Source organism: Brassica rapa, chromosome A10 (genome assembly GCF_000309985.2).
Source record: "Brassica rapa cultivar Chiifu-401-42 chromosome A10, CAAS_Brap_v3.01, whole genome shotgun sequence".
NCBI lineage: Eukaryota > Viridiplantae > Streptophyta > Magnoliopsida > Brassicales > Brassicaceae > Brassica > Brassica rapa.
This window is the reverse complement of record NC_024804.2, coordinates 17,882,186-17,910,169: the sequence shown is the minus strand read 5'-3', so window position 1 is coordinate 17,910,169 and position 27,984 is coordinate 17,882,186. Positions and strand designations below refer to the sequence as shown.

Here is a 27,984-nt window from a genome sequence, read left to right as displayed (position 1 = left end):
AAAAACACATTAACATTTTAAAGAGAAACGCATAAAGTATTTTAGCAAAACAAACGCTTTAAAACGTGGCCACGTTTATATATAGTTTAGCATTATTGAACGTGTTACGCATATATATACGTCAATCTGTTTCTTTCTTATCTGACATAGAGAGTTTGTCGTACGTTGTTCAAACTAGCAAAGAGAAGTAGGGAACGTGTTACGTCTATTTTTTTTTTTAAACAGTGTTTCCAGTTAAAGAAAAAACAAACAATGTTTCAAATAACAACTGCATGCAATTTGAGTAGAGTAATCAAACAACTTTAGATATGGACATATTATAACAAACGCAACTCACTATAATTGGGATCTTAAACATAACGTGAAGCTCTTGTCCATCATGAAAGTAGCATGATCGTGTTTAGGTGTTCCCATTTCCGATAGTCTCGATGTAGCTCCCCCAACCGAGCTCGCTCTTGCTCTTACTCATGTCCTTGACCGGTATATCTTTAGATTCAGTTTTCCTAGGTCGTTCAGCAAAATTATTTGACAGTCTAGAGTGGATGTAGTCTAAGCGTGCTCGATCGTGCCTGAGGATATTGTCAAGGTCGAGTCTCGTAACTCTGCTTCTCATAAGAGGCGAGCGCACGACATGCTTGTCCACTACGTGCAGCGGCTCCTTGGTATTAGATCCTGAGCAACGAAAATCAGATAAAAGCAACATACGACCCAAATTAACATAAATTTAAAGAAAGCACATGAAGATTGAACTGGTTAACTAAGATAATAATAACCTGTTGGTGAAAGAGAGCTGACTTGAACTGTGTGATAATCCAATTTTCTACTCTCTCTTTCTTGAGCTCCCTCAGTACAACCCCAATTGAGATATACACAAAAGATTAGCATGATTTTCAACACATTCCTCATTATGCTTACTAATTTTACCCTCTCCCTAACAGAAGCAATATTAAGAAATGTCACTCAATTACATAAACTTGGCTAGGCCTTTTATAGACAATATGTTTGCTGAAAAAATGTCTCGTTATTGGTGTTATGAAACCCTAGACAACCATATATTTATATATCACATAAGTTGGGACCCTCTTTCCACGTCCAGTGTACTAAAGGGGTTGTAATATTCCAAGTGGCTTACAAAAAGGGTTGTAATTCATTTTTCACTATATGTTTGTTTCATTCGGTGTGTTTTGTCTACATTCCAAGTCTTTATAGTCTAGCCGTATTAAAGGGGTTTATAATATTCCACCAACTAAGCAATTGATTGAGCAGTGAATCCAGCCAACTAGTTGCAAATATGCTATTGTAAAAGTCCATGATCTTCGTTACTTTCCTCGTTACACAAAAAAATATTTATATATAGTAAAAAACAATATTTGTAATTCGGCACGTTTGTCGGTTTGACGACTGAGTTGAAATTATTTTCCACCAGTTTGAATTTGAATTTGCACGCACGCGTCACAAAAGATTTCTTCACAAATCTAGAAGAACGTCTCTCTGACCAAAACCGATTTTTTTTTTAAACCGATTATAACTCGAAAGCAATATCTGCACGGGCTCTTATACAGACTCTTAAAACGATAATAAGAACATTTAGTTTGTTCACCAACATCATTTTGTATTGGAGTAAAATATGTAAATTAACAGTTTGGAGTTTTAATACGTCATTACAAAACCCATTAGACAGGATATGCCTTAACGGAAGACCCGTGGATATGGTCTGCTAGTTTGATCACCAACATGACTCTGTATTAGAGTAAAATATGTAAATCAACAGTTTGGCCTTTTACAACAAACGTGTAGCATTTACACTTCAGAGAGAATCACGTGCTCACACAAAGTACACACTTGATTAAGGATAAAGCTAATTTGGCGCCAAATCCATTTTTTTTACGGCATCGTCAATTAAAGGTTTCCTTTATTATTCTGAGACGATGAAGCTGCCGCCGCGTCTACAAAAAGAGCATGGATATTTTAAGACGTATAGTTGAAAATATATTAGCTGGAATTGGTCACATCTATTATTTAGATCGCCGGACTTAGGCATCTATCATTTTCGAAAATCCGGTGCCGCTTTAGGCGCTAGCAATCATTTTCTCTCTCACCTGTGTTTTGTTTTGCTGTGGTTTATATTTATTTCAGGTTACCTGCGGACGCTGAGGCAGCGTCTTCTTCCCGAACAGGGCTATTGTGGTATGAGGAAGACGGAGACGACGGGCAAGAGACGTTGTGGAAGAGAGAGCTACACTTAGCTAAACCAACGCTTTAAAATCAATATTTGTAAAAAGAATACGTACAAAAATACAAAGAGAGATAGAGATATGTATAATGCGTAGATTTACTCATATGTACGACCATAGATTTACTCATATGTGTGATGCTCTTGCTGCAGGTTCCGGCTCCAAGATTCAGCATCGTACTACTAGAACGTTACTGTTGTTCTGAAATCATTTTAGCTAAGCTTCGATTATCTTTAGGGAATATCGAACCTTCATGTCTCTAGATGTCTTTTTTATCTTTTTTTGGAGCTTCCACAGACCCTTGCTTGTTAGCTATCTTAGATACATAAGTTTTGGTTATTCAAAGCCATTTGTATCTCATGTATCATTATTTGCTTAATGAAATTCACATACTTATCAAAAAAAAAAAGTGTACGACCATAGGTCAGGCGGTCAATCGGTTTCTTTCTTAACTCACACTTAAAAGCAGTTGAGTTTATTATGTTTCACTACATACAACCATTGGGAGCAAACCCGACCCGCCCGCCAGCTCCATCGTACACCACTTGTAGCGTCTTCTGCTGAACGTTCCCGAAAATGGCAACGTTACCAACGTTAGAATTTTTTGCAAAAGCCAAACAAACCTGCGACACATCATACGCGAACAAAATCCCTTTCGAGTGAAGTTCCACGACGGTGCCGCCTTTGAAGGAGAAGGATACTTTAGGGATGTCCACAGTCTCCTGGCCAGTGAAATCGTAGCACGTGTCAAGTAGCCGTGATCCCAACGTAGTCTTATAATTCGACATTTTTTTCTTGAACGCGGTTCGCAGTGCCGCGTAGGCCTTGGGAGGGAGGCGAGTAATCACGGTGCCGGAGTCTATTATAGCACCGGCAGTAGAGAACACGGTTACAGGTATCTCCAGTTTCTTGCCCGCGACGGAGATACCTACGATATCGAGGCCATAAAAGGATGCACTCTCATGGACTACTGTGGAAATAGAAGTGTATTTGACGGCATTGGATAATCCACCGGATCCAAAGGTGAGGTGGCCAGTGTACTCTGGGGAAGAAGGGAGGCAGTAGGAGAATATATTGTTGTAGGTCATCGCCGTCTGCGACGGAAATGAGAATTCGCCGCGGCCAAGCCCGAGAAGTCCGGCAGCACCGTAGAAAGCTAAGAAGCTTCCTTGGTTGTTCTCGCCGCATCCAAAGTTAACGCTGTCGAATACATCAGAGTTTATAGTAAATTTCTCCTTGGCGAGCAATCCAGAAGTGAGCGTTTTATCGCCGTGTCTGGCACCACCGTAGACGCAGTTGGAAGCCAAGCAATTTCTATAGTGACCTAATCAATAAGGGTGGTATATTTTTACAAATTTGATTTTTTTAAAAAATTAAAAAAAAGGCTGAAAATTAAACCTTGGGAAGTGAGAGAATGGCAAACCGGGGATGAGCACGAGACATTGGAGTAAGAAGAAGACGAAGAAGGGTTAAAGATGGGCTCGTGTTGCGGATAGCAAGTTCGAACACATGGCTGGCATTGAGTCCACGTCAGATCGCTGCTTGTGTCGAAGACCAGAGACAAAATCGTGTTTTGGCGTCCCGATTCCGACCGTCACGATGTAGTTTGGTGAACCGATAGTGAATCCGTCTCTTGCCCGTAGATCCGTTGACTGGCTTTGCCTGACTCTATATTGGGCTGTTTGCTTCTTTGAAAGCTTTGAGTGGATGGATTTTACCCGCGCCTGGTCGAGTCTGAGGATGTCGTCATGGTCGGGACTCGTCCTGGCTTTCTCGATGCTTAGACTCGAGCATGGGCCGAGTCTGTGCACCACGTGCAGCGACGACTTGGTATTGGATGCTGAAATCGATCAATTAGCGTTAAATTTGTCAACATCTGTTTATTCTTGTCAGTAACAGTCATCATATAAAGATAATATATCACCTCTTGGAGAAAGAACACATGATGATGATGGTGATGGAATAATAGAGCTGACTTGAATTCTGTGAAAATAAATCTCGCCACTCTCTCTATTTTGAACTGCATCCGTACATCCCCAACTGAGCCAAACACAAAGGATTATAGTTTTGATATTCAACAAATTCTTCATTTTACATTCTACTTAATACATGGAACTGGTTAGTCATTTTATAACCAAATTTCTTTGCTCAAGAAACTCTGTAGTGGATCTTGTTGAACTCAAGGCTAGCCACATATCACTATCTTAGTGACCATTAATATAAGATAGTGTTATAAAAGGTAAGTCTACATTCAAGTGTTTAAAGTCTAGCGCGCGTATTAAAGGGGTTATATTCCACCAACTAAGCAATTGATTGAGCAGTGAATCCAGCCAATTAGTTGCAAATACGCTATTGTAAGTAGGTCCATGCTCTTCGTTACTTAACTCTGTTACACAAAGGAAATAATTTATATACAGTCAAAAGCAACATTTGTAAATTGTAATTCGGACGTTTGTCGGTTTGACTGAGTTGTAATCATTTTCCACCAATTTGAATTTGCACGCACGCGTCACAAAAGATTTCTTCACAAATCTAGAAGGACGTTTCTCTGACCAAAACCGAATATACTGTAACTCGAAAGCAATATCTGCAGACTGCATGGGCTCTTATACTGGCTCTTAAAACGTTTAAAAAACACTTAGTTTCTTCACCAACATCATTTTGTATTGGAGTAAAAATATGTAAATTAACAGTTTGAGCTTTTACAATAAACGTGTACCATAGACCATCACGTCCTCATACAAATTATACACTTGGCGCCAAATCCACAAATAAAATTTACCCATATGTTTTCATTAACTACACCCATTCGGAGCAAACCCGACCCGCCCGGCTGCACCGTCGTACACAACTTCCAGCGTTTGCTGCTGAACGTTCCCAAAGATGGCAGCGTTATTATCATCGCTGTTCCCCGCAAACGCCAAACAAACCTGCGACATCTTAAACGCGTACAAAACCCCTTTCGAGCCAAGCTGCACCACGGCACCACCATTGAAGTAAAACGACACCGTCGGGATCGTCACCGTTTTTAACCCGGTGAGATCATAACACGTGTCCAAGATCGAAACGGCCGACGTATTCTTATACTGCGACATCTTCGCCTTGAACGCGCCTCGCAGCGCCGCGTAGGCCTTCGGCGGGAGGCGAGAGATGACGGTTCCGGAATCGATCAGAGCTCCCGGAGTGGAGAACACCGTCGGAGGAATCGCCAGTTTCTGACCGCCGACGGAGATTCCGACGATGTCGAGACCGTAGAAGGAAGTGCCGTCGGTGATCGTGGAGATCGGAGTGAACTTAACGGATCTGGAGACTCCGGCGGATCCGAAGGTGAGGTGTCCGGTGTAGCTAGCGGAGGAAGGGAGGCAGTAGGAGAAGATCTTGTTGTAGGTCGCCGCCGTCTGCGACGGGAAAGAGAGCTTGTCACGGCCGAGGCCGAGAAGTCCGGCGACTCCGGTGAAAAGTCCTTGGTTGTTTTCGCCGCAGCCGAAGTTAACGCCGTCAAACACATTAGACGCCGTTAGTGTAAACTTCTCCTTGGCGAGAAAACCAACGGAGAACGATTGATCGCCGTATTGAATACCGTAGACGCAGTTCGAAGCCGAGCATGTTCCGGAATTACCTAACCGGAACCGGTTAACATAACCGGATCAGAAATATTAAACCGGATTTACAATAATTGAGAAAAAGAAAAAAACCTGTAGCAGAGGAGAGTGAGCTACACTCAGCCGATGAGCAAGAGACGTTGTGGTACGAGGAGGACGAAGACGGGTTAAAGATTGGTTCCTTTTGGGAATAGCAAGTTCGAACGCATGGCTCGCATTGAATCCACGTCAGATCGCTTCCTGTGTCGAAGATCAGAGACAGATCGTGTTTCGGTGTTCCGATTCCGAGGGTTACGACGAAGTTTCCTGAACCGTAGGTGCTTCCGTCTTTAGCTGGTAGATCCGTTGACTTGCTTTGCCTGACACGATCTGTGAGTTTTTTCGACAGTTTCGAGTGTATCGAGTTGACGCGCGCTTGGTCGAGTCTGAGGATCTCGGCATGGTCTGGACTCTTGGCTTTGGCACTGGTTATACGCGAGCACGTGCCGTGTCTGTGCGTCACGTGCAGTGAGGACTTTGTACTGGAAGCTGAGTAGATAAGTTCACGTTAGAAACAGCAATAAAATGCCCACAGATTCTCTTAAAAAATAAACATTATTTTGTGGTTGTTGATGTATATTATTATTCATATATTATCAAACAATGTAAAATAGAAAAATTTCTTGTAATATTATCAACTATTGGAGTCTAAAACATAGTTGTATTCATGTTAACTCACTAATTAACTAGCTAGGCAGCTAGCACGATATTAATGACAGCTATATGTTTGTCAAGCATAGACATCTAACTATATCACTTTCTATTATCATGTGATGGTAATGTTAATGCAAAATTTTGGTCTTACTTGTAACTTAATTAACTTAACAACTAAAGTATACGTCTGTATGATCTTTACATAATAAGGACACCAATAACGTAAGTATATACAAGGACTAAATAACACACATATATATATAGTACGCTATATACTATATTCATCTATCTTTATGTATATAACTAGAATTCATCAGAAATTGAATTGGCCAAGGGAATATTTACCTCTTGTAGAAAGAACACAAGGTGATGATGATGAAGGGAAGAGAGAACTGAGTTGGATAGTATGAGAATCAATCGCCCTCCTCTGTTTTTCTTGAGCTCCCTCGCTACAGTCCCAGTTGAGACATACACAAAGGATTATTATGATATTCAACAAATTCCTATTAAAGCTCATTTTTGCTCTCTTCTTCTCCCTCACGTTAGTAGAAGTGTCACTCAATATCATGATAATGGCCGGTCCTTTATAACCACTCTTCTTTGCTCATGAAAGTCTCTAGTGGAGGTTGCTAAACGTAAGAAGCAATCCACTCATCCAAATATATCTTCATTTTGGGGACCCTATTCCATTGTTTCACTATCCAGTCAGATAGCGACACATCAGCTGGCAAAGGAGTATTATTGTTATTTTATGTGTTTTCTTCTCTCTTTCACACACCGATTTTAGCACAATCAAAGGGGGAATAAAAGGTGAATTTATTCCACTCAACTATTCATTAAGTTGTGTATTAAGTAGGTGTCAAATTATGCATGGCTGTGAGATGCTTATAAATTAGTTTGTGACATAAACTAAAGTTTCAATGATTTTAAATGTTCAACACATGTATGCAATTTGCTCATTAACTGATTGTAGTTTTCATTTGCCCATATAATGGATGCGTCAATTCATAAGTCTTATTATTACCAAGGAGACTAATATTCATTAAATGCAAACAATAATTAAGGTTGCTTTTACATTCAATGGATTTAAAGTAATGAAGTAGTATCCAACAAAAAGGAAACAGTTTATTCAGGTGATCATTTCACATTCTATCGCTTGATTCTAGCTAACTTATACATGTGAGTAACATACCTTTTTTTTGGGCAACTGTGAGTAACATACCATATGCTTGTAATTAATTGTGAACAAAGGTGTTGCTTCACGTAATCAATCTCAATGATATTAATTATATTATATTCTTTAATAACCATTTGATAGATTAAATAGTCTTTACATGAACGTGTATAACGTACAATAGTTTAATTAATCTACCGTAAAGTAATTGTGAAGTTAGACGACAGTAACTGAATTACATATAATCATTATATAGCTGTCAAAAAGTTGAATCCACTTTATTCAAATTTGCAATTTCTTAGAAAGAAGATGACAAGATGCGGTCAGCTGATTGTAATTTAGAACCGAAAACATCCATGTATGATTGAGATGATAAGTCCACAAGAACATCAATTAAGTGCATGTGTGGGCCTCGTTGTGTTTTGCGGAAATTAATGGTACTAATATGATAAGTATAGCGATTTACGAGTGGGAACTAAAGATAAAGATTCTTCATAAAGAATCTTAATGTAGAGGAAGTGGGAGAAAGCTGGAATCTGAATCATAATTTCTAGAAACTTAGAAAGTGACTAATCGCTTTAATTATATGCCTTTCGGAAGCTCGAGAGCCGTCCAAACTATTATTGTTCACAGAAAGTTCAACACTTTTCCAAGTTGACCGTTCACAGAAATTCAACGGTTATACAAATTTGCCATTCACAGAAACTGTTTTTTGGTGTGTTACATGCATTCATATAAAAAATGAACATATATACAAGAAAGATAATATTGTGGTGGTACACTTATTAAAAAAAGTGAAAGAGAGACCATTTAACAAAGAGTAATGTGGTTTTGTAACTGAAATTCCTTTTTGGATTTATACTTAGAAAATAGAAAGCTGATGGCTGATGTAGCAATAGTATCATGGGAACTTATTTCTTTTTCTTTTCGTCCCACCATGGATTATGTTTTTATCCGATGAGTTTTCCACTAAGATAGAAATTTAATACGAATTTCCACTCATAGTTTATAGTGGGTAGATGTAAAGGGAGAAATGAAAGGAGTATTATCTTATGAGAATAAATTGATTTTAGGTTCATGTAAATATAATAACATTGGATGGTATGTTATAGTTAGTCTTTGCGTGTGCATATAAATATTGCAACTATCTTCCTAGCGTCGAGATGCTAAAACACAGCGTGTTAATTTGGACCGACTAATTCATTCGCAGCGTGTTACTAGCGCCAAGCAATTAATTTCTTTGTTGGATAAAAATTGACTCAGAAATACCGATTAAACCGAACCCGTACCGGTTTAGAACCCGAGCAGCTGCATGGGTTTGGGTTGTTAAATGGCCCATTAGATAACTTCCTGCGTTGCGGAAAAGCCCATCCAATATCCGAAAAATGGCCGAGTCCGAGTAAATAGGTTCTGAATCCGACTTGAAGAAACGGGTTTGGACGTTGGACTGTGGGAGTGAAGGATTTTTTGTTCTTCCTCCTCCTTGTCAGTTTCAAAAACCAAAAAAAACTCCATGCATCAGACTGGGTTTCATCGCTACCCCTCCTCGACGATCCTATCATGAGGAGGAATATCCATGTGAACTTTATCATGTTATGTTCTCCTTGTAGCATTTTCAAGACTCAGAAACCAATATAACCTTTTCGCTTTGAAGTAGAATGTTCATTGTTCATCAAAAATATGAATTGTATTATTAGCTCCCAAGGGACCTCTTTCCCCAGTTTTTCTAATATGAATCACTAAAAAATTTCTCTTTATTTATATTACCTGTGTCACCATTCAAATTCTTAGTTTGTTCATCAACATCACTGTATTTGAGTAAAAAATTTAAATTAAAAGTTTGGTCTTTTACAATAAACGTGTATTATGTTATAAATTGAGAGAACAAGCTAGAACAAAACCTTACCTTTGTTCTTATTATTCAAGCTTTTAAATAGCCATTGCAATACAACTGAAACAGAGTGGAGTGTTTCAACTTTCAACAGCTACTACTCATATAAACTAGAAGCCTTATTCAAACAACAAAAGACTTAGTCAAATAAGAAAGAATTACACCATAAGACAGTTTTGAGTTTATTATTACATAGTAAGGCAGTTTATGCTACTAAGGTACTTTTTTCTAACCAAACATATTTTCAGTTAGAAACTAACTCAATAACTTTGTAACCAATTGTCTTACGCTAACTACATTTAACTTGTATTTTTTTTTGTGTGGGATTTAACCACAACCATTCATTCATTTATTAATTTAATGATTAAAACTCACCAGGAACAAAGTGGGTCTCTCTATGTTTCTTCTTCGTCTTCCTCTTCCCAAATGCTTCATTTTACTAAATTAAAATCTGATTCTTCAGTTATATTTTAAAAGAAGATTGGTATTTAATCATTGTCTCCATTACTCAATCTATCTTTTAAGATATGTCAAGCTATATTTCTGGCGTTGGTATAACAGTGGCGTATACGATGGCGACGTCAACGGTGAAGACTTTAATGTAGATGACGAAGCTCTCCTCCTCCACGATTCCAACGAGTAGAAGGATCGATAAACTCCTAGTAGAAGCTCTCTTCCTCCACGATTGAAACCGCCATGAATCTCCTATCCACCATAATCAAAGCTCCAAGCCACTGTGAGAGCACTGTATAAGTCTTCTTCTCCGTCCTTGAGCTTTGCTCCTACTTTGTGACCACCGGCAAATCACACCAGAGTTCATTCTTGATCAATATATGTTTAGTCGCAATCATTGAACATGATTGATCCGACTTTCTTCGTACTGCCATTTGGTATTTTTGCTTTTGATTAGTCATGATTTTGGCCCCAAATATTTACAGATACACATATTTTTTCTGAATTTGGCTCAAACATGTTAATCATTATAATTAAATTCTGCTATCTTTTTACATTTGTTCAGTCAATTCATACACACTTTTTTTTGTTTTGTTTTATCTTCACATGAAGAATTCATTTAAGTGGACAATATGTAAGGAAGAAATGTTGAACACACTTCTGTACAAGTGGATATGTAAACCGATGTACAGGCAGATCGCACACAACCTTTTGTACATGTGGATATGTAACTTGATGTACACATATATATCACTAAAACATTGTACATGTGGAAATTTCAAATGACATTTGTACTTTTACTAGCTATAATATTTTCATCTCCGCAACAACCAAATTAAAATGAATCACATCTCATCTATATATGATTTGAGGAATATATGACATAATTTAAATGTGTACCGTTGTTTGGCTTTAAGAGGTGGAAATTATTCTTCTTTGAAGTGTAATTGTAGCAATATGTATACATTCTTACCATGGCATAAAATTACTCATCTTGATCTACAAGTTTCAAGACGTGTACTTCGACTTAGAAGTGAGATATGTAAAATGTGGATCTATCTCGTACCATTTTATTCCGCGTTTAGCAAATATGGAAGCTGATGATTTAGCTAAATCAGCGTTGTACTCTCTATCTTTGGATGTACTAGCAACTGTATGACCTTTCACGAGTTTTTTAATCTATAATCCTACCTTTTCGATCAAAAAAAAAGAAGTAAGATAGCATAAATAGGTGTACACATTACCATAATATCACACTACCTAATTGGATAATTTTACTATCATGTACAATGATTTACTTGTATAATTTTACTAGCATGTACAATGGATTCACTTGTATCATACTACCTAATTGCATGTTTCAAAATGTGTACAACCATATGATGCCCATGTGTACACACAGATTTTACTATCATATACAATGATTCACTTGTATATTTTTGTCTACGTGTATACCGATGCATAGACACCCATATGTAAGACCAATTTTTGTTTTTGAGCAAGAATAACAAACGACATATGTGTACACTTTGTAACGTGTACACGTGTATAAACTTGAACAAATTAGAAGTTTAAGACAAGTGGACATGTTATTTTGTGTACACTTTGTAAGTGTATACATGTACATTGAAAATGAACCAATATATGTTAATAAGTTGTACACATACTTAAAAAAAATAACGTGTCGGAGGAGATGACAAGGAAGTGGCCATTGATGTTCTCGAGCTTTTACAGTGTCGTGACAGTGAGAGAGATGAGGTAACGACGCCGTAAATGTTGTTGAAACGCAAAAGAAGAGATTACGAGATGAATAACGTGTCGGAAGAGATGATAAGGAAGACTACGGCAGATCTGGGCTTAGGTGAAGTAGGAGAAGACGAGAAGTTTATGCGGCAAGAGTTTTGTTCATATAAAAAAATGGAAATTTTGTCTAGGTGACGACCGCTAGCTTCTTTATATTCATCCTATTTATCTATTAAAACCATTATAACAAAGAAAAAAAGAGAAAAGTTGTTTCTTTGTTACAGAGAAAAAAAAGAAGAAAACAAAAAATGTAGGACCCATTTAGTTACAAGAATGCAAGTGGTTAAGAAATAGTTAGCTTGTAGTTTGAAAAAACTACCTTACGAGTAACAACTGCCCTATAGTGTAATAAAAAACTCAAAACTGCCCTACAATGAAAATAACTCGTCAAATAAACTAACATTTGACACTTCAAAGCCCATTACGTGGACTTGCTCACACAAATTACACACTTGATTAAGGATAAACCAAATTTGGCGCCAAATCCGTAAATAAAATTTTTACCCATCTGTTTTCATTGACAACCATTCGGAGCAAACCCGACCCGCCCACCCGCACCGTCGTACACAACTTCCAGCGTTTGCTGCTGAACGTTCCCGAAGATGGCAGCCTTACCGTCATCGTCATTCCCCGCGAACGCCAAACAATAATACGAGGTGGTAGGCGAGTATAAAATCCCTGGCAGTCCAAGGTCCACGACGACGCCGCCGCTGAAGGTAAACGACACCCTCGGGAGCGTCACCCTCTCATACCCGGTGAAATCAAAGCACGTGTCCAAGATCAAGAACCCCGCCGCGGTCGGATACTGCGACATCCCCGCCACAAACGCACTTCGCAGCGCCGCGTAGGCTTTCGGCGGGAGGCGAGATACGACGGTTCCAGAGTCAATTATCGCTCCCGGAGTAGAGAACACCGCCGGAGGAATCTCCAGTTTCCGACCGCCGACGGAGATTCCGATCATATCGAGACCGTAGAAGGTCGTGCTGTCTTGGACAGTGGACATCGGAGTGAATTTGACGGAGCTGGAGATTCTGGCGGATCCGAAGGTGAGGTGGCCGGTGTAGCTGGATGAAGATGGGAGGCAGTAGGAGAAGATCTTGTTGTAGGTCGCCGCCGTCTGCGACGGAAACGAAAATGTGCCCCGGCCGAGGCCGAGAAGTCCGGCGACTCCGAGGAATGTTCCTTGGTTGTCCCCGCCGCAGCCGAAGTTAACACCGTCGAATACGTTGGAACTCGTTAGGGTAAACTTCTCCTTAGAGAGATATCCAGCGGAGTACGATGAATCGCCGTATTGAATAACGTAGATGCATTTCGAACTCGGGCTCGGACCCGAGCATATTCCAGCGCGTCCTAACCGGCAGGGAAAAAAAAGGGTCAAATAAGCTATGATATAATAATAAACTATATTATAGAAATTTTGTTAATAAATTAAAATTATACAAAATTATTAATATTTTATACAAATAAATATATAAAAAACAAATATTTACAAAATATTTACTATAAGTATAACTTAAATTCATAATACTTTTTTTATTAATTTATGAAGTATAAAAGGCAATTTCTAAAATTTAGTTTAATATTATAATAAAGTTTATGTATATTTAAAAAAAAAAAACGGAAAACCGAACCTGTAGCAGAAGCGAGAGAACTACACTCGGCCGATTGGCAAGAGAGGTTGCGGTACGAAGAAGACGAAGACGGGTTAAAGATTGGTTCCGTTTGGTAATAGCAACTCACAGCACATGGCTCGCATTGAATCCACGTCAGATCGCTTCCTGTGTCGAACATCAGAGACTGGTCGTGTTTCGGTGTTCCGATTCCGACAGTCACTACGTAGTTTCCTGATCCGTAGGTGCTTCCGTGATTAGCTGGTAGATCCGTTGACGTGCTTTGCCTGATAAGATCTGGGAGCTTCTTCGACAGTTTCGAGTGGATCGAGTTAGTAGTAGTAGTATCCAACAAAATGAAAGGAGTGACTTCAGGCAATTAATTTACATCCTATCACTTGATTCAAGCTACCTTATGCGTATGCATGTGAATAACAGACCATATGCTTGTATTAATTGGGGAAACAGGCTCACAAGATTTATGAAGTTATCTCCATGCTGATGCATTTCCCTTTGTTGATTGCTGACTCTTTTGTTTGGCCAAAGATTTTGAAGCATTTTACTTTCATTGAAGGTTTGTGCAACATATTTGAAAGTCAGGTTCTAATAATTAGATTTCCTTTTTTTTTATAACAATACTAGTGTTCAAGGTTAACACACATCCAAGAACCACAACATCATATTCTTTGAATGCATATAACATATTGTTACATTAGGAAATTATATATTGCATAAAAGGGTTATAATAATGTTTTGAGTAGCCTCTCTTAAGTTTTAATATGTTCTTCAAATGATAGTTCTAATTATCTCCCTCCACTGGCAAGTTTCTTGAGATGGTGAAGTGCCTTGTGCTTAATCCACTGCCTGTCATATGGCAGATAAGCATTCATGGAATGTTCATAGCTGCATAAGAAACCAGTGTGGATTTGTTAGAATGATTGTAACATATAACCACCAAATACTTATGATTCTGAACTAGTACTTTTAACCATCAAGGTAGCAACAAGCTTTTTAGTATCAACTACTAAAGTATCAAAGCATTGTTAGTTTTCTTAAACAACATCAGAATCCTAATGATGTCTCTGTACAGGTACTTTCAAGAGCTCAAGCGACTGGATTCAAGAAGAGTTTTCAACTCTTAAGCAAACTAACGGTAGAGACATGGATCTTTCAAGTAACTGATGGGAGAAAATGAACAAAAGCATCAAAGAGAGAGGGAGAGGGGGACTTACACCAAAGCGCTCAGGTCAGTAAGACCATCGATAAAATTGTAAAGATCAGCAATGTCATAACTAAGATTCCTGAGGGATGGGTTGATTTCCTTCAGCTTCCTTTCGTATAAGCCGCAGATACCTGTTCAAATGTCAGCATATATAAGGAAAACAATTAAAAAGGTACCAAGTAAAAGCAAGTTATCTGAACATCCTAACAACAGACAGAAGTATACAAACTATCTGGTATACCATAAAGAAAAAACCTCAGCATCATCATTATTCATAACAACAGTCAACAACTAAGGTGAAGTTAGCTATAAGCTAGTTTATTCGAATAAAAATAATAAACCATCGATAGCTTGGCCTATAGAATCATAGTCCATAAACGTCCTCGTAGCTCTGCTTGGTGAGTTTTGCAACAGGATGATTGTGTGCCTTCCGTTCTGATTATTTGCCTACGCAACAAAGAGGAAGCTCAGCTTATAAGAACTGAGAGCATCAAAACAAAATTGAAAACCTAGTTTCTTCTCTGGATAACGAAATCGAATTTGATCTCAGCAGAAAGACTATGCGAGGATTTCAAACGCTATTGACTAAGGAATCAATTAAACTACAGTAAAAGGAACATCAGAGAAGGAATCGATTACCATCCTCAACTGGTAGTTTCACTCCGATAGCTCAATTGAAGACGAAGACGAAGAAGACGAAGGAGACGGAGAGAGGAAAAAAAAATATATAATAAATACAAATACTTAGGGGGCAAAATCGTAAAAACGATACAGGGTTTCTGTCTCTGAACAGGTGACATCTGTTAGTGAGATAAAACAGTGTGTATTCCATTTATGATATGAAAAAACGACAATCTGTTTCTGATAGTTAGCAGGGTGTGACCTCACTCCTCAGTAAATCCAAACGACAAATATTCTCTTCTAAATATAAGAAACGACATGTAGTTAGTTCTCTCTTCTGTACGATTGTACCAGTCTTCACACTGTTCGAAAACACAACAGATCCGTTTTAAGTTCCCACCATTACAGAAGCAAAAGATATAACATCATCTTCATCAAAATGATCATAAATTCATAATGTGGAACGAATGAATCACATATTCTCGCTACAAATGGCATGGAAAGATTTCTCAAAAAGTGTGTTATTAGACAAATCAAACAAAAATACAAATATTATATCGTTTACATATAATAAAACCCCCTTTTGTTCTGCAACAAGAATAGACCTAAAAATGCAACAAAACCATTTTATAAAAAGAAACGTTTCCGTCTTTGTTCCTTAATCACCACCACCATCATCATCATCCTCTAATCGATCTTAACCGACGAATAGATGAGCCTTGTGAACCACAGACAAGCATAGAACCCAATTGTTCCCGTGAGCACAAAGAATGCGTATGAGGCGATGAGCATGTACCCAAAGTAAAGCATCGCCGACACCAGTTTTGTGATCTGAAGCTTTGTGAAGAAGTAGAACGTCGCGTAGAGGAATAGATACAGAGCTGAAGATCCCGATGTTAAGTAAGATCTCCACCACCAAAGGTAGTCCTCACTGCAGAGCTGGAAGTAGCAGAGTACTACTGTTATCTCGGCGCAAGTGACGATGAGGATCACAAAGACGAGGAAGAGGAACCCAAAGATGTAGTAGAACTGGTTGAGCCAGATGGATGTGAGGATGAAGAAGAGCTCGATGAAGACTGCACCGAAAGGCAGGATTCCTCCGATGAGGATTGAGAAAACCGGGTTCATGTACCAAGCTTGCTCTGGGATCTGCCTTGGGATTTTGTTGGTTTTCACCGGGTCATCAACCGCTGGTTTCTTGAAACCGAGGTACGCGCCGACAAAAACGAGAGGAACCGAGATGCCGAACCAGAGGAAGATCAAGGCGAACATTGTTCCGAAGGGAACTGCTCCGGATGACTTCTGCCCCCAGATGAGAGCGTTTAGGACAAAGAAGATGGATGAGACGACTGCAGGGAACAAGAAGGCTGTCCTGAAGGCGATTCTCTTCCACTCTGTTCCTTTGAACATTTTGTAGAGACGTGAAGAAGCGTAGCCAGCAAAAAGTCCCATGAAGACCCAGAGTAGAAGCATGGCCGTCATCAGACCACCCCGGTTCGAAGGTGAGAGGAACCCGAGCATGGCGAAGATCATTGTGACAAGTACCATGCCTAAACATTGGACCCCTGTACCAACGTAGACGCAGAGGAGATCAGAATTGGCTGGAAGTCTGAAAACATCACCGTGGACAAGCTTCCACCCTGTTTCTTCTTGAGCTTCTTCTTGAGTCTCGAGCTCGTTGTACCGTGAAATATCACGGTAAAGGGTCCTCAGCATTATCATCGCCACCATACCGGACAGGAACAGGACGATCATCAGAGAATTAACAATAGAGAACCAGTGAATTTGGTTATCATTCATCAGAAGATAAGCATCCCATCTAGATGCCCATTTCACTTCACTTTCCTGAAAAGGAGAAGCAGCAGGCAACCATAAAATTAATGAGAACAAGAACTCCATCGCATCTGTATAAGACGACAAATCACAAAGTACTTGCCTGGAAATCAACATCATAAGTGAAGATGATCTCCTTCTTTTGTTCAACTTCTTGAGGGGTAGACGAGCTAACGACCAGGCGCTTTTTGTGAGGATCACAGGTTGTCAGACGGGTCTTCTCACTCCACTCTCCATCGTATTCATGCTTAACACTACAAATCAAGGAAAGACTATCAATCCTGCAAAACAGAGGGAGACCCAAGACACATTCAAATTATGAACAAGAAATGCACCTGTAAGGTTTAACCTCAAATCCCACAATCCTTGCAGCATCAGTTTCTACATCTCTGTGATACCGGACTGTAAATGCCAAGTGATTGTGCATAAAGAACTTCTGCTCTTTGCTCTGTGTACACAAAACACAATTTAATAAAAACGAACTACTTCACATACATTTGAAAATACTGCTAACAATCGAAACATACTTACCCCTTCATACTGGCCTTTAAGACCAACATGATAACCAAGCTGATAAACAACAGCGGGAGAGCCCTGATCCACTCTTTCGATTGGAACCACAAGAGGAAGGTTGTCAAGTATCCTACCACACACAGAAGAAAGACTCGTAAAAAAACCGACAAAAGAAAAACATATTCTCCATACAAAGAAAAGTTACTATTTTTTGGTCATACATGTTGACACGGTACTCATCATCAATCTTTTCTTTAAACGCTTTGGCTGTCTTGGCATCAAGAGTGACCCGGCAGAGAATATTACACATCTGCGCCTCCCGCATTTTAAACTGCAGTTGTTTCAAAATCCACAAAGGTTAATAGAGATAAAGTACAGAATGATCATTTAAGAGTCAAAAATAGCAACAAAGACAAACCGAGTATGGGGCATTTTCAATCCGGTCACCACGAAGCACTTCTCCAAGATTCTCAGTACTATCCACAATCTTCTTAGGTTGACAAAAGGGAAGAGAGTAATACGAGTACGGAAGCTGAGTTTTGATAGAGGTTAACTTATTCACTTTGACCTTCAACTCATCACCCTGCAAACAAAAGATAAATCCGAATTTTTCCCAAATCCTCAATCACTAATAAACTAACGTAAACAATCAAATCAATGTAGCTCCTCTAAAGTGCCGACATTGTTCAGATCGAGAGACCTGGTGAAAATCAAGCTAAACGTCGGTGCATCAGCACACCGACTCTCATTTTAAGTACTGACTAATCCTAAAGGCAATCAACACCGTAGCAAGATCGAAAGCTCAGATCGAGGAGATCCAATTCAGATCTAGAAGCCTAGGAGCACAGATTTTGAATTACCTTTTCGAAATCCTGAGGAGCGACCCCTGGGAGATAGAAAGAGCGAGCGGCGTGAACGAAGAGCAGAAGAAGGAAGGCGGTCGCGGATCTCTTAAGCTCCATACCCATGGCTGTTCCCAAAAAGGAAAGTTTAAGAAGAAAATGAGCAGATCTGAAGCTACGCTCTACAGTTTGTTTATTATCTTATACACTCCAGAGACGAAGACCCCGGAGGATTGTAATGTGATACATCCCGGTTTGTTATCCGGTTCGATCCTAAACCATTCTATTCGCCACGTCACTACTCACGAAGCCTTTCAACAAGTTATCCACTAATGGGCTTATATAGATGAGCCCACGGTATCATAAACCCATGCTATTTCCTTTTTCGACTAAACCCATGCTTAGTTAATTAATTAATTAACAAGCATTGCTAATCAATCCTCCTTTGTAGGCTTGTACTGACAAATATTTTATTTAGATCTGCCTTTGTAATGCTTTTTCCTTAAAACTCATTATGATGGATTTATCTAGCGAAATTAAACAAGATAATATATTCCAAAAAGAGATGGGAGTCTTTGGTTTTATTATCTTGCAGAGAGTAGCATAAAAAAGGGAAAGCACAAGAGCTTAGTCTTGACAAGTTAAGCAATTGAAACAGCAGATTAAAAACAACAAACAAACAAACATCAGACAACAACCAACCAAGACTCCATATATATACATCCATCTTAAAGCTTTCGGAGATTCATCCAACCACCAGACCACCCACACGCAAGGCTAGTAGCGTCTAGTAACCTCCCTGAATAAACGCGTTTAGGCGGTTAAGCTCCTCACGATGCTCAGTCACCACTGCACGGACCACATCTCCAATGGACACCATTCCTATCATGCCCTTGTCTTTGATCACTGGAATATGCCTGATCCTGTTATCTGTACACATAACAACCCGAGATTTATTTTACTTGCATAAGTAGGTTTTAAACTCAAAAAAGTCTACATCTTTAATTGAGAAAATATCTCTTTACCAGTCATCAGCTGCATAGCGACCAGGACCTTGGTCTCTGGTGTCACGGTGATAAGCTTATTCTGCAAGCACCAATTCACAGATCCATTCAGCTCAATCCCCAAAACGTAACCAAATCTTTTGAATGGTACATATTTTCATCAGTGATTACATTTACATACCTCTTCAGTCATAATGTCCCCTACTTTTGTTGATTTGGATGATCTGCCTTGCACTATGATCTTCCTCAGATAATCTAAAACAAATCACCATGTCAAAAACAGATGGAGATGGAACACACAGAACAAAAACAGTTCAAGTTTTTCTTACCTCTCTCTGTAATGATACCAGCAAGAGATTGTTGCTCACCAGGTTTCACAACCACCAAGGCACCAACATTGTGTTGTGTCATCTAACCAAAACCAAACACACACATCAAAACACTCACAGATTCATGAACTTTTGAAAAGGTAGAGAGAGATATTGATCTACATACGGATTTAACAGCGTCGTAGACAGTGTCATCAGTGGTACACCAAAGCCAAGATCCATCAGCGCTTTTGCCTTTGGCGTTCATAACATCAGAAATGGTTGTGCTCTCGAACCCATGCTCCTCCATACGAGCAGGCTGAGTGGACTCATAGCGAGTAGACAACACGGAAGGCTGAATCGCAGGGTTGACCACACGGAGATGCTGCAGCAGAGATGATCTCACAACGTTTCCACCGGAGACAAACGAACGAATCACAGCTTGCATCTTGACCTAACATCAGATTCAAATCAATCAGCTAACAGATCTAAAAGGGAAGCAACAGTAATCAAACTTAACAGCTAGAAGACGAATCTAATGAAAGCTAGATCGAGAAAGCAGAATGATCTGTATCAAAAGAAAGGTATAAGATGAGATGTACTTCAGAACCTGAGCTTGGAGAAAGAAACGGATCGGGGAGGGAAGCTTGAGAACCCTAGAGTAAAGGTAAGAGACAGGTGACGAGAGTTGAGTGGAGTGTTTCAAGGGGTTTCTTATGGATAATAATAAATAACCTTTTTCGATAGTGATTCACTGACGACTTTCTCTCTTTTTTTATCCTTAAAATTATATATTATTAAAAATTTAATGATGACTGTGCATTCAATTATTCTGGCATACTCTTGCATTATCAATAGGCCCACTTACAAACTCTAAAATCTCTCAGGCCCACTTTGATAGAGCTAGTTTTGGATTCGAGTGAATTATTTTGATTGTTTTGGTAAAATATCTAATAGAAAAATATTTACAAATTTTCATCCAAAGAAGAGCATTGCAGGAATTGGCATGTCTTTCAATATCTCTTGCTCCACAGAAAATTGAAAAAATAAAGGATCCATTAAATAATAACATGTTGTTTATCCACAAAAAATACAGACATTCTTGTTGTGTAATAAAACTTGAAAAAAACAATTTTATTACCTAGAGAGAGGGTACTGACGAGTTTGAGAGCTGTGGTTGATTCTAGAAGGTTGAGGAACATGTTCAGAGACAATGCAAGCAGTGTCTTTCCACCAAGAAGCTTCAACCTCCTTCACATGTAGCCTTTTCTTAGCATCTTCCAATGCAGTCTTCAATTCCTTTATCTTCGCTTCTTGTCTTGTCTCCATTAGCTCATGTAGCTTTCTCTCTAGCTCATAAGGACACACTCCTTGTTGTTGTTCCTCCAATGGCTTTATTCCTCTTGAATCTTCTTCACTCTTCTCTTGGTTGTGACCAATCTGAAGAAGCTCAAACTCAGCTTCAAGTTCTGCTTCAAGCTGATCCATGTCTCCTCCAATATCTTCTCCCTTTCCCTTAAACGCATAGCGTTTAAAACAACCTTCACCTCCTCCAACAGACAAAGATGTCTCCATTAACTGTGGAGAGTAATAGCTATCACTAGAAGTTTCCACAACGTCACTTGTGGTTCCACACTGCTCTGGCTTCCCAGAGGCAAACCGTTGTTGTTGTTTTCGCCTCAAATCATCATTGTGATTTTGTAATAACTTGTCTATTTCGTTCCTTAACTCAACAAACTCTTGCTGTTTACGCCTCATTTCATCGTTCTTGCACTCAAGAAGCTTCTCTATATCGTTACGTAGCTCGACTATCTTGTGAATCTCTTCTCTTCCAGTAGCAATCAGATGCAACAAGTAACAACTCATCCCAATGCTGAACAAAAGCTCCCTTCTTCGCAGTTCTAAAGACATAAAATAAATTAGAGTTTTTAGTTTTTATTTATTTATTTTGCTAACTAATAAATTACAATTAAGACACAAGTTTAACGCTGTTCTGTTCATGCAGAGTACAAGAGATTGGAGTTTTACCGGAATAGATTGTCCCTGGCGGCGATTCTGAAAGTTGGGGAACTCCATTATGATCATTTATGATCCTCGCGCAGTCACAGTCTCTTACACGTTCTTCGGACATAGCCTTCTTCTTCCCTTTGACCTTGACCGGTGAGGGAAACAACCGAGCCATGACTCTCCGTGGAGAAAGATACCTGATCCTGATGCAACCTGCTCTCGCTCTTCCACCGTCGTCCATCGGGATTGAAGAAAAAGAGAGTGAGAGAGAGAGGAATGTATTAATGAGAATCACGAGAGAAACAGAGTGTTCTTTCGACTTCCATGCGTTTTTGGGACTTTGGAGGGGAATTTTTTGAATAGTGTGGAAACTCTTTTAATGCTATCATATGACCTCTCCTCTTCTTCGAATTTTAGTACAAAATCTATAATAATTGGGCTTGAAAACAAAACAAATCTATTAATAAATGGTAAAGTTCAATTCACTATGTTTCTTGTGCTTGATACATAGTGCAATTCAATACTTTGAACGTGTAAGAAAGCAAACAAATCTTTAAAGTACAATTAATTAGGGTCAAAAGTATGTTTGAAGATCCAAGGAGAAGAACTGACTATGTTGCTTAGCCATAAATAGTAATCTGAGTAATGTAACGTGGACCAAATGAAATGGTATTGTTGACCAATGTCGCTGGCAAAATACCACAATAAATTCGAGACAGGTTGTCGTTTGAATAATCTGTCTTTTCTCTGGCTAATTTCCGATGAAGAAACTGGAAAAAATAATTTCGTGTTAACTTCCTGCCGTTTCAGGGTCAAAGAAACCACGCGCATTTCGCTGCTTTAGAAACCGAAAAGGTCGTTGGTTTACGCTATTTATAGGCCCATATGTTTAAAGGCCCAATATAAGAAACGCAGTCTCTGTCTCTCTCTCTGGAGTAAACTTGTTCATCTCCACAATGGCGAAAGAGGGATGAGAAGAAACGGATATGGCGGGAGCGATTAGGGTGAAGCATATGTTCCTATACTCGTCGATTCTCGCGAGCAACAACAACATCAACAAGGCTCTATCACGCCTTCCTCGTCGTGGTATCAGTGTAATCGCGGGGAATCTGAGCTCCAGCGAGACGAAGAAGAAGGAGAAAGAGAAGAGGAAGAGGAGGAAAGAGATTGAAGTCGCGAGAGAGACGGCGGAAGCAGTGGTGAAAAAGGAGAAGAGGAGGACGCGTTCTAGCAGAGAGTATGAGATCGGCGACGGCGATGGCGAGGCTCCGTCGTCGCATGTGCCGGTGATGCTCGGAGAAGTAATGGACGTTTTCTCCTCGGTTCGCTTGAGAAGCTTTGTGGATTGCACGCTTGGCGCAGCCGGTCACTCTTCTTCTGTAAGTTCCTCTTACTTGGGAGGAATCAGCTTCTTATCCTAAGTTTAGTGAGTTGAGATTTTGAATTTGTAAATTTGTGTGTGTTTTCAGATTATTCAAAGTCACTCTGAGTTGAATCATTTCGTTGGAATGGATGTGGATCCTGTGGCTCGGAAACTGGCTCATTTTCATATTGATTCCATCGTGCATCCAACTTTGAAGGCTTCTATTGTGTTGAAGAACTTTAAATACATTAAGTCTGCGGTTGCTGATTCGCATCCGGAGCTGTTAGATGTTGGTGTTGATGGCATTCTTATGGACCTTGGAATGTCATCTATGCAGGTACTATAGTAAGCAACTGTGCTTTTCGTTTCCTCTTGTATTATTGACATCTCTCACCCACGCTTGAAAATATTTTTTATCTGACAGGTGAACAATCCGGAAAGAGGGTTTAGTGTTCTTCAACAGGGACCTCTTGATATGCGCATGGATCCTCAGGTTAGTTATAAAGGCTAGTGAACGAAGCTCTGACCTCCCTGCTATAAACTTTCTCCTAACATATCCGCTACCAATGTGACAGGCGAGTCTGACAGCTGAAGATATAGTGAACTCTTGGCCAGAATCCGAACTTGGGAGGATTCTACGAGAATATGGCGAAGAAAGCAATTGGCATTTACTTCAAACCAGGATTGTTAAGGCAAGACTTACTGGTGGGTTACATTCTACTGGTGACTTGGTAGATCTTATTAAAAGGATGTCACCACCAAGCAGAGGTATATATAATATAAATTGATTCTCTCTTTGCTTCTAGTAATCTGTCTTTGGTTTATTGATTTGCATCTCAATGCGAGTTCCATATAGTGTTCATAGCTATAAGATATGGTTTCTAGGTGCAAAACACATAATGAATGATCCAAAATAATATCCTGAAAACATCAGAGTTTATTTTTACCTTATAGCAAAAGATGATGATGATCATTATAGTCTTATTTGGACGTCCATTTGAAAATGCTGCAGGAGGCAGACAAGGTTGGATAAAGACAGCAACACGTGTGTTCCAAGGCCTAAGGATCGCAGTCAACGACGAACTCAAGACACTACAAAACGCACTCTACTCATCCTTCGATGTTCTCTCCCCAGGTGGGAGACTAGCAGTCATCTCCTTCCACAGTCTTGAGGATCGGGTAGTCAAACAAACTTTCCTCGACATACTAGGGTTTCAAAGAGAAGAGACAAACGCAGAGATGAGCGTAAAACCAGAGAGACAAATAGAAGAAAGGATAGACAAGGAGCTAAAAGAGAAAGAAGCGTGGATCAAACAAACTGTAATCAGTTCGAAAGGAGTAATACTAACAAAGAGACCTATTACTCCTTCAGAGGAAGAGGAGAAACTGAATCGAAGAGCAAGGAGTGCTAAGCTAAGAGTGATTCAGAAGTTGTGAGTCACTGCTCTATAAAATGTTTCCCTTTCTCTCTTATGGTTTTGTTAGTTTTTGTTTATCAGAGTGATTAAACCGATATGTACCAAAACAGAGAGTTTTTCCCCGGTTTAATTTCAAATTTTCGAACCAGGCCGGTTAAATTCATGATTCCCTTAACCATACGACCACTACCTAAGTATTAAGACTGAATGTTGTCGCCGCAAAAAGAAGCCATTTTAAGACCTTGAAACCCTGGTCGTGCTCCTCCACCACCTAACAACCAATGGGAGCACTTGATCTTTCTCTCTCACAGAGTCTCCTCTTCTCTCCGTCACGCTCCTATCCTCCCTCCTCAACACCCCGCTCCGTCTCTTTCTTGCCTCCAGGAAGCAAGTCACGGTCTCTGCCTCCCTTGCGCTCAATGAGCAGCCACGATGACAACGACACGGCCTCCAAGGAGACGAAGCTATGGGGCGGAAGGTTCGAAGAGAGCGTCACAGAGAAAGTGGAGAAGTTCACTGAGTCCATTTCCTTCGACAAAGTACTCTACAAGCAAGACATCATGGGCAGCAAAGCTCATGCCACAATGCTCGCTCACCAGGTTTTTTTTTTACTTCATTCTATCGTCATCTTTGTATTTGATTGGTAAAGTCTTAATCTTTGGTTGTTGTTGTTATTACAGGGGCTTATAACAGATACCGACAGGGATAGCATATTGCAAGGTCTTGATGAAATCGAGAGGAAGATTGAAAGAGATGAATTTGAATGGAGGACTGATCGAGAGGACGTGCATATGAACATCGAAGCAGCTCTTACTGATCTAATCGGCGAGCCTGCTAAGAAGCTTCACACAGCTCGAAGCAGAAACGACCAGGTTGCTACTGATTTCAGGCTTTGGTGTCGTGACGCTATCGACACAGTCATCGCCAAAATCAAGAATCTTCAGACGGCTCTTGTTCAGCTTGCTTTGAAGAACGAGGGTTTGATTGTTCCTGGTTATACTCATCTCCAGAGAGCTCAGCCTGTTTTGCTCCCACACGTCCTCTTAACTTATGTAGAGCAGGTCTGGTTTGGAAGCTCTCATTTGCTCAAATTTTAGTTTTCTGCTTAGGCTATGATGTGTTCTCTTGTTATCTGCATTGGTAGTATGTGCTTAGAAGCATCATAGGTTCTTGCATTTACTGAGATGAGATCTCTCCAACACTGTTATCTCATTTTGTATATTGTTGTGGTTGATGTATGGCAGCTTGAACGTGATGCTGGTCGTTATATCGACTGTCGAGAGAGGCTAAACTTCTGTCCCCTTGGAGCTTGTGCTTTGGCTGGGACTGGTCTACCTATCGATAGGTTCATGACTGCAACTGCTCTTGGATTCACCGAACCAATGAGAAACAGGTTTGTTTCCTAGTTCTTGTATTAGTTACAGCAACTCTCTCTACTTTAACATAATCACTTTTGCTCTTTAATCTTTACAGCATCGACGCTGTATCAGACCGAGATTTCGTGTTGGAGTTTCTATATGCGAACTCCAACACAGCCATTCATCTATCGCGTCTCGGAGAAGAGTGGGTGCTCTGGGCATCTGAGGAGTTTGGTTTCATGACTCCAAGCGATTCTGTATCAACGGGTAGCAGTATAATGCCGCAGAAGAAGAATCCAGACCCGATGGAGCTCGTGAGAGGCAAATCTGCTCGAGTCATAGGGGATCTGGTCACTGTTCTGACACTGTGCAAGGGACTTCCTCTTGCTTACAACCGTGATTTTCAAGAAGATAAAGAGCCTATGTTTGATAGCACCAAGACGATAATGGGAATGATCGATGTCTCTGCGGAGTTTGCGCAGAATGTCACGTTCAATGAAGAGAGGATTAAGAGAAGTCTACCTGCTGGACACCTTGATGCTACTACTCTTGCTGATTACCTTGTGAAGAAGGTAATGTTGTTGACTTGTCCATTGCTTTGTAGCTGGATCCAATAAGATAATATATCTTTGTGTGTGTTTGGGTCCACAGGGGATGCCTTTTAGGTCATCACACGACGTTGTTGGGAAACTAGTTGGAGTTTGTGTGTCAAGAGGATGTGAACTTCAGAACCTGAGTCTTGAAGAGATGAAGAAGCTGAGCCCTGTGTTTGAAGAAGATGTGTTTGGGTTTTTGGGAGTTGAAAATTCAGTTAATAAGTTCAGTTCGTACGGTTCAACTGGATCGAACTGTGTCGCTGAGCAGCTTGGCTACTGGGTCAACAAGCTGAAGATTACTAGCACCTGAGTTTGGACCAAACCATCAGGCTAATTGTTTCTGCGGTTTGAGGAAGACACGTAGGTTCCTTCTCTAGCAAAAACTCCCCAAAAAATAATTGCTTTGTTGAAGTTTACTAGTATCTGAAACCGAGATTTTTGTTCAAGTTATATGATGATAACAACGTTTTTATATTCTGCAATGGTAAGAAGATTTAACTTAACCGAGTCTACAAGACCACTTAGCTTGGTTAGATCTTGATTTTACATTAGCAAATATCCAACCACATGAGAGTTAGAAAGAAGAGGGAGGAGTCCAGTGAGGTTGTACATGTGCATCTCTGGGCGGTTCAAACTCATGGCTGGTTCTGGTGGCGAGGTTGTACAGACTAAAGTCTTCGAAGGTCATGAAGTAAATTGAATTGGACTCGAGACAAAGATCAAGAGCTGGCCTCTACGGAGAAAGGATGGCTACTAAACAGGAAGACGCAGAGATCTCCTATTTCCTCTGTGTAGCACAATGTATCTGCAACGGGAGGACATAAGAGTACATGCCACACACACACATAGGAGAGTTAAATGTGACCAAAATAACTTGTTACTAAATGGTAAAGAGATATATTACCATTGAAGAGTTTAATAAAATGCATTATGCATTTGGATGTAAAAAATTTGAACATGGAGGAGCCCACGTGAGATGGAACCCATTTCTTCCATAGGAGGTGGAACATCTGTTAATGTTAGAGAAATGTATATTATCCTTTTGTTGTTCTAAAATTATCATTTTCCATTTCTATTACCACACACACATTGACACACGATATGCAGCAGTCATGATCTCATTGGTGTTGTCTCTACACATACAGTTCATTTTCTTGATTTAATAATAATATCATTTTGATGGTGGAGTCATTTTCACAATCCTTGTCCTTGAATCTCATGTTAGCCACTGATTGATGCTTCTTTCGGATTATTGGTCTGAATAATGTTAGTTTCTACAGGAAGCCTCAACTCTCTTCAATTGGGACGTGCAGTGGATTGAATTTACAGGTGAACCTCATCTCTTACTCTTTTGTTTATTTTAATCCTTGTTCTTGTCTGTATTCGTTTTAACTTTTTGGAGGACTTTTCTTTTATTTAGCTTCGATTCTTGTAGAATG

The 27,984-nt window shown here is 39.8% G+C and overlaps 9 protein-coding genes and 1 pseudogene across 11 annotated transcripts; 2 read left to right on the top strand and 8 right to left on the bottom strand.

The window, feature by feature from the left end:
- Nucleotides 1–186: 186 nt before the first annotated feature.
- On the bottom strand, nucleotides 187–1,822 carry LOC103846777 (aspartyl protease family protein At5g10770). The gene is made up of 2 exons (XM_018655438.2): nucleotides 774–1,822; nucleotides 187–672 (listed from the first exon to the last, which is right to left on the bottom strand). The coding sequence occupies exons 1-2, from the start codon at nucleotides 904–906 to the stop codon at nucleotides 401–403; spliced, it is 405 nt and encodes a 134-aa protein (XP_018510954.1). The 5' UTR covers nucleotides 907–1,822; the 3' UTR covers nucleotides 187–400.
- Nucleotides 1,823–2,371: 549 nt separating this feature from the next.
- Nucleotides 2,372–22,737, bottom strand: LOC103846778 (annotated as a pseudogene).
- Nucleotides 4,861–13,255, bottom strand: LOC103847550 (aspartyl protease family protein At5g10770-like; the record flags this gene model as incomplete). The annotated part of the gene is made up of 2 exons (XM_033282933.1): nucleotides 4,861–4,987; nucleotides 12,303–13,255. A coding segment is annotated over one exon (891 nt), but the record flags the coding sequence as incomplete, so codon positions are not given.
- Nucleotides 4,877–7,174, bottom strand: LOC103846776 (aspartyl protease family protein At5g10770). The gene is made up of 3 exons (XM_009123774.3): nucleotides 6,875–7,174; nucleotides 5,930–6,364; nucleotides 4,877–5,853 (listed from the first exon to the last, which is right to left on the bottom strand). The coding sequence occupies exons 1-3, from the start codon at nucleotides 7,095–7,097 to the stop codon at nucleotides 5,030–5,032; spliced, it is 1,482 nt and encodes a 493-aa protein (XP_009122022.1). The 5' UTR covers nucleotides 7,098–7,174; the 3' UTR covers nucleotides 4,877–5,029.
- On the bottom strand, nucleotides 14,065–15,415 carry LOC103846775 (enhancer of rudimentary homolog). Its single transcript, XM_009123773.3, has 4 exons — nucleotides 15,322–15,415; nucleotides 15,024–15,129; nucleotides 14,693–14,813; nucleotides 14,065–14,363 (listed from the first exon to the last, which is right to left on the bottom strand). Exons 1-4 carry the CDS (start codon nucleotides 15,322–15,324, stop codon nucleotides 14,264–14,266), a joined length of 330 nt encoding a protein of 109 aa, XP_009122021.1. The 5' UTR covers nucleotides 15,325–15,415; the 3' UTR covers nucleotides 14,065–14,263.
- Nucleotides 15,738–18,775, bottom strand: LOC103846774 (transmembrane 9 superfamily member 8). The gene is made up of 7 exons (XM_033281734.1): nucleotides 18,510–18,775; nucleotides 18,068–18,232; nucleotides 17,871–17,980; nucleotides 17,668–17,779; nucleotides 17,472–17,584; nucleotides 17,240–17,390; nucleotides 15,738–17,148 (listed from the first exon to the last, which is right to left on the bottom strand). Exons 1-7 carry the CDS (start codon nucleotides 18,615–18,617, stop codon nucleotides 15,991–15,993), a joined length of 1,917 nt encoding a protein of 638 aa, XP_033137625.1. The 5' UTR covers nucleotides 18,618–18,775; the 3' UTR covers nucleotides 15,738–15,990.
- On the bottom strand, nucleotides 19,043–20,587 carry LOC103846773 (CBS domain-containing protein CBSX3, mitochondrial). 3 transcript variants are annotated; one of them, XM_009123770.2, is made up of 6 exons: nucleotides 20,414–20,587; nucleotides 19,991–20,257; nucleotides 19,825–19,906; nucleotides 19,677–19,750; nucleotides 19,517–19,577; nucleotides 19,043–19,421 (listed from the first exon to the last, which is right to left on the bottom strand). In XM_009123770.2, the coding sequence occupies exons 2-6, from the start codon at nucleotides 20,249–20,251 to the stop codon at nucleotides 19,279–19,281; spliced, it is 621 nt and encodes a 206-aa protein (XP_009122018.1). In that variant the 5' UTR covers nucleotides 20,252–20,257; nucleotides 20,414–20,587; the 3' UTR covers nucleotides 19,043–19,278. The 3 variants fall into 3 exon arrangements, with proteins under 3 accessions (XP_009122018.1, XP_009122019.1, XP_009122020.1); XM_009123771.2 differs by having other exon boundaries at nucleotides 20,406–20,559; XM_009123772.2 differs by lacking the exon at nucleotides 20,414–20,587 and adding an exon at nucleotides 20,324–20,390.
- On the bottom strand, nucleotides 20,842–22,698 carry LOC103846772 (protein POLAR-like 1). Its single transcript, XM_009123769.3, has 2 exons — nucleotides 21,832–22,698; nucleotides 20,842–21,704 (listed from the first exon to the last, which is right to left on the bottom strand). Exons 1-2 carry the CDS (start codon nucleotides 22,049–22,051, stop codon nucleotides 20,941–20,943), a joined length of 984 nt encoding a protein of 327 aa, XP_009122017.1. The 5' UTR covers nucleotides 22,052–22,698; the 3' UTR covers nucleotides 20,842–20,940.
- A 59-nt stretch (nucleotides 22,738–22,796) lies between the features above and the next one.
- LOC103846771 (ribosomal RNA small subunit methyltransferase H) lies at nucleotides 22,797–24,739 on the top strand. The gene is made up of 5 exons (XM_009123766.3): nucleotides 22,797–23,189; nucleotides 23,280–23,510; nucleotides 23,598–23,666; nucleotides 23,749–23,941; nucleotides 24,186–24,739. Exons 1-5 carry the CDS (start codon nucleotides 22,797–22,799, stop codon nucleotides 24,608–24,610), a joined length of 1,311 nt encoding a protein of 436 aa, XP_009122014.1. The 3' UTR covers nucleotides 24,611–24,739.
- Nucleotides 24,740–24,788: 49 nt separating this feature from the next.
- Nucleotides 24,789–27,048, top strand: LOC103846769 (argininosuccinate lyase, chloroplastic). Its single transcript, XM_009123765.3, has 5 exons — nucleotides 24,789–25,190; nucleotides 25,272–25,652; nucleotides 25,836–25,984; nucleotides 26,065–26,521; nucleotides 26,601–27,048. Exons 1-5 carry the CDS (start codon nucleotides 24,873–24,875, stop codon nucleotides 26,853–26,855), a joined length of 1,560 nt encoding a protein of 519 aa, XP_009122013.1. The 5' UTR covers nucleotides 24,789–24,872; the 3' UTR covers nucleotides 26,856–27,048.
- Nucleotides 27,049–27,984: the final 936 nt, after the last annotated feature.